Below are 5,828 nucleotides of genomic sequence, written 5' to 3'. Positions count from 1 at the left end.
AAGTTTTGCGCACGCTTAGTTTTGCATTTGATTTTTACCCTATGTTACCATAGTTAATGTTATTTGATATTATTTTTTACTTTAAAATTCAATAATTATGTTTTTATTGCCAATATACTAAATAAAATATTAAAAAAATATATTATGTTTTGCACTGATGAAGGCATGTAGCCGAAACGTATGCAATAAATAATTACTAAATGTTCGTGTTTGTGTGGCTTTTCTGTTAAAAATATACTATTTCGCATTTATAATGTATTTAATTACATATTTATCCGTTAGTACAGGAATATAAGGTATATCAGATACAAGACCAATAATATGTTATTGGCGGTGATAAACATAATTTCTTCACGCTATGAAACTAGATAGATGTCCAACAAACCTCCGTGGAATCAGTTAGTTGCAAGAGAAACTTACTCCGCGTCGGTCAATAAAGATGTTTGCATTGAGAAGAGGCAATATCTGATAAAATAACAATTTGCTAGGGTATACAGAGTAATGGATGGTAAATCGTTTGCTTATGACAAGCTTTACGGGAATTATTTTAATCGCTTTGAGATAATGTGAGCGGAATATAATTTAATTGGAGGGAAAATGGAGAATTTGAATTCCACGGTGTCTGTTGAAAATGCGGTTGATATTTCCTACTTATTACATCTTTCATCACAGTTTCCACTTTATGGAGGTTATCCTGAAGTTTTTGGATATATTCTTCCGCCGGTGATAGTGTTGACTTTAGTCACTAATTGTCTTGTTATAACAGTGTTGTTAAAGAAGGATCTGCGCACGCAAACAAATGTGTTACTTGCCGGACTCGCTTTCAGTGACATGATGTGTGGAGTGACACTATTTCCGGTATTCTTTAACTTTTTTACCCTAGGAAAGTATGACGAAATAGTGCCGTTTGATTGGTGCCTCCCGTATCAAGTATTAATAGTTCTAGCTTCAGGGTTTCATAATATATCTGTGTTACAAACAGTTGCTTTAGCAACACAAAGATACGTTTTTGTTTGCGTGCCTAAATTGCGTAAGAAATTTGATTTTTGCTCATCTTTTAAAGTCATAGTTGCAATTCATATCATTGGAATAGTTGCTCATACCAGCAGGTTTCTGGACACATATTTTGTTCCTGCATTTCCGCTCTGGCCGACGTCACTTCCGGATACTCTGCAATCAAACGCATCCGGATATGACATAGACTCCGACACTCCTGGATGCGTGACAATGTTCCGTGATTGGGTAAAGCCAAACCTTGAATTATACATAAATGTGTATTTCATATTACGAGCAACATGCTTTGGAATTTTGCCTTGCATTGTACTGACGATCTTAACAATCCTACTGATAAAATCAATGACGTCACAGAGAATGAAGAGGAGACGTTTATTTAGAGGAAGGGGAATATGTGATGGGCTTAATCAACAAGACAAACAAAATGTGAGGACAACTTTACTGTTGATTGTGGTCGTTGGAATACACTTATTCTGTGAGATTCCGAACGCTGTGGTTCTATTTATAGACGCTATTGAAATTGCAATTAATTTCTATGATGTGTCAGATGCCAAATTAATTGTAATAAGCATATCTAATATAATGGTGATATTGAGTTGTCCAGTGAATATTTTCATTTATTGTGGAATGAGTAAGAAATTCAGAACAACGCTGAAACAAATGTTAAAATGTGGATAGAAAAGGCAAAGTCGCGAATTTATTGCATACAAACATTGATTTGTATAAGCCGGTAATACAGCCAGCACCAAAACATTCAAAGTTCCGGATGATGGCCGCGTAATGGTAATAAAAACATGTTTCAAACCTTTGGATTAAACACGTTACAAAATATTAATAATATGAAAAATCATAAAACAATTACCGAAAGAAAGAGATGATATCTATAATGTATAAATATGTTTCACATACCAGTGCACGAAATGCGTAATAGAACTTTATTGCATTACGTTGAAAGTGCATAACGCAAATATACATTTATATAACTGTGATTTATACGATGAAAACAGATATTATTAAAAGAGAGGAGATATTTGTATGTTCTGTGAATGAAAGATTTAGCTGGTGACTTTACGAAACAAAATTGCAAAAATTCACATTCACAATAAACAAGCCCGCCCTTTATTGGTATCATACAATTTGTAAAATACGTTTACTTAAAGGCACGTTATGATGATTAAATTTTTACTTCTTTATAAAGGGTAAAATAAATTTTATAATGTTTAAATAATGGTTTTAGAGCACATTAGATGCTTGTTATCTTAGAACTAGCGCCAAAATTGAAATCATCTGTCATAAAAGTAGCAAAATGTAAACAAAATAGTATTTTGACTTTCATAACTTTTCTTATTGCAAAAAAGCAATAGAAGAAAAAAATGGTTTTAGTAATTGGTCAATGAGTAACTTTTCGGAAACCTTTGAAAGTACAAATTCTTTTGAGAATAAAAATTCAAACTTTTTTGGGCGGCATAATGGGGTTATCTTAATTGTCGCGATTTGATTGTACACGAGATGATCCGTTCTTTTAATATCCATGAGACTTAAATACAAGAAAGTGTCGTATTTCAACAAGAACGTTATGGACAGTAATTTTAAACGCCAGTCACACCATTTAGGACCACACCCGAGTGTGATGCAGATTTTTCCCCAGTATGAAAATTTTTGAGCATGTGATATATTTTGTAAAGTTAAAAAATATTGACAGGCATATAATAAAATAAAATATTTCATCTCCTTACTCGGGATTCAGACTTGTTCATTAAAAATACAAAAGTAATAGCAAAATCTGTTCAGACATTTTGCCAAGTTCATCTAAACGATAATCTGGCTTTTATTGTCGGATTCATGATGATTTATTTCAGTTCATATCTATAAATGTATTGATTCAGTGTCTGTTTAATGGCAATAGTGAGTCATTTTACCAAACTAATTAACACGTTTATAGTAAGTAAATGATGTTTGTTTGATTAATTGAATTGTTGCATGATATAAATTGATATATTTTAGATGCCAGTTTGGATATGCAATGCTTCAAGTTTAACTTACGAATAAAATATCGAACATTGATATAATTCTAACAGATATGTTAATTAAAGTTATAAATTGTGAATACACATATTGCACTAGTATTATTTCTGACATTACGGAAACCCATTGGATTACCAATGGATTGAACAAATACAATGTTGCATTAATGCAATTGTGCCATTGTTTTAGTTGTTTGTTGAAAATATAAATCATAAGAAAATGTAGAATACAAAAAAGCACAACACACTTAAAATACATGTATTATGAGATTGCAAAATTCTTTATTTCACAGATTTTTTATTTTCATTTGTAAACACTTCATGTAATGTATTTTAAATGATTTTGTAAAAAAATATTATATGAATGAATAATACGATTTTAAACTGAGCCTTACATGTTATGAACTTAATTTTTGCTACAAATAAAGTTTTGTCGTTATTTCTTTAAATGTTTACACTAAACCTCCAATAATACTGTCAAAATAAATCCCTCACACACTGGCAATGTAAGACTTCCATTTAGACCAAGAATACAATGTTAACCCGTGGGCTGTCGGGTAATTAAGAAAGGCATATGTTATGAGTTTATTGCTCCCAAATGCCATAACTGCACAATCAAATTGTACTTACAGCCTTTGTTTATAGCAGTAATATACAATAAATTGATATCTATTATTCATTAATGTAATATTTCTTAACATTATATCATACAGATCGCTTTATAACAACATCTTTAATATCTCTTGGGAAATTGCAAGCAGTATCTCATCACCTAATGCCTGTTTTTGACATTTCTATATAATTATACGGCCTTACCATCTTCAAGAAAAAGTACTTTTTGGTATCTCAATGTCTGCTATAGAAATGATAATCTTGTAAAAACCAATGTACGGGTGTATTATCTATTGAAGTTTTCTTGCCATTAAATGAAAGGTATTAAAACTTGATCTGACATTTTTTTCGTAATTTTTTGTCTTGCAAGACACCTTTGCGATCATTTTAATTGTCTACAGCAAGAAATATAACCAGGACGACAACCAAACTATACATTACATTTTATGGATACGAATAAGATATTGTCTTAGTGCTTTAATAATCAAAATCAAATCAAATCAATAAATAAATAAATAAATGTCAATCAATCAATCAATCAATCATTCAATCAATCAAGTCAAATTAGCTTTTCAAAGATGATTCAAGAAAACAAAATCTACTGCAAATATCTTAAACAGAACGGTTAAGTATCATTTAATACAATCTTTTTTAAAGAGAAAAAAATATTACAACAAAAACACATGTTTCAGGTAAATCGAAACCGTTAATCAGAAAAAAGATCTTTATGTGAAACGGAATGTAATGAAGCGCTAATTGGAATGAGCTAGAGCAGATGTCACTCAATATACTATATCTACATTAACATCACCACATGTATTCTAGAACACAAGAATCATTATAAAGTACATTGTTTTTCTAAAATATTCGCCTGCTTGATATTTAAAACAAAGGACATATCTTATTAAGATCTGTTAAGCGTAATGGCCAATACTTTCAAACAACATCAACTACATCAACTACAACTTCTGCTACTCTTACTACTATAGCAACAAAAAACAACGCCCGCCCGCACATCCGTCCGCCCGACCGACCGACCAACCGACTGACTGACCAACCAACCAACCAACCAACCAATTAGCAAAAACAAACAGCAACCACCGACAACTACTACAACAATAACAACAACAACAACAACAATAACAATAACAATAATAATAATAATAATAATGGTGATGATGATGATGATGATGATAATCATAGTAATAATAATAACTATAATTTTAACAACATACCAACTATCTAACAAACCAACCATCCAAACGAACAAACAACAACAACAACAACAACAACAACAAATCAACAACAACAAAGCCAATACAACTAAATGCTCTATTCCTAGTATGTGAAAGTATAGTCTTGGATGAAGACATTGTACAGAGGATTTTAAAAACAGTCACGTAGCAGTTTCCTGTATCATTTTAGTCAAATTATGTTAGTTTTTATCCAATATTCACATATAAAACACACTCCGAGCTCTTGTTGAATAAAAGTACTTTCATGGAAAAAAAATTTTGTTTAATGATACATTAAATGTTATTTCTTTAACACGTTCATTGATTGGAGAGTATATGCTACAGATGGGAGACAAAAAGATTACAAGAACACAATACATAACCTACGTGATTAATTCGAAAACTTTTAGTTATTAAATTTAAATATATTTTCAGTCGGTGCTAGGGGGCCGGACGGCGGGCTACGTTACAGATTTTGTACTCGTAAACAGACGCAAGAGAATCGAGCCTGCAATGTTCACATTATCTGTTTCATTGCTCGTTTGCTCATCATTTTCAATTAAATTTAAGATCAAAGTATTTCAATGTCATTTTCAATAAATAATTTATTCATCAACTTGTACCATAAAATAACAGGACATTTTTCGGATTAAATACGATTTTATGGTCTAGGCAGAAATACATTTGCAACACAAATAAATATTTCCTGACAGAGTTTCATATTTAATTATTTAATCAGTTATATACACAAAGGAGCACCTGCTGAGATTGCTATTATTTCATTCGACTGAACATCAGAATTATCCTGTGAACTCATTCAATTATTAAGAAATTACCAGACAGTAATTTTGTTGTATAAAATTCATTTTTATTTGTAAGAATAAATTTTATAATTAAAAGAACATTAACAAATGATGAATCCTAATTTGTTGAGTGGGACATA

General features: G+C 31.0%; 1 protein-coding gene across 1 annotated transcript; it reads left to right on the top strand.

Annotated features, from left to right (window-relative positions):
• Positions 1–384: 384 nt before the first annotated feature.
• LOC132748926 (sex peptide receptor-like) lies at positions 385–1,696 on the top strand. The gene has a single exon (XM_060738597.1). It carries the CDS (start codon positions 598–600, stop codon positions 1,690–1,692), a length of 1,095 nt encoding a protein of 364 aa, XP_060594580.1. The 5' UTR covers positions 385–597; the 3' UTR covers positions 1,693–1,696.
• The last annotated feature ends 4,132 nt before the right edge of the window (positions 1,697–5,828 follow it).

Source organism: Ruditapes philippinarum, unplaced genomic scaffold (assembly GCF_026571515.1).
Source record: "Ruditapes philippinarum isolate M1 unplaced genomic scaffold, ASM2657151v2 ctg2091_1_1_1_1, whole genome shotgun sequence".
NCBI classification, from domain to species: Eukaryota; Metazoa; Mollusca; class Bivalvia; order Venerida; family Veneridae; genus Ruditapes; species Ruditapes philippinarum.
The sequence above is the reverse complement of the archived record's forward strand: the minus strand, read 5'-3'. Positions and strand labels throughout refer to the sequence as shown.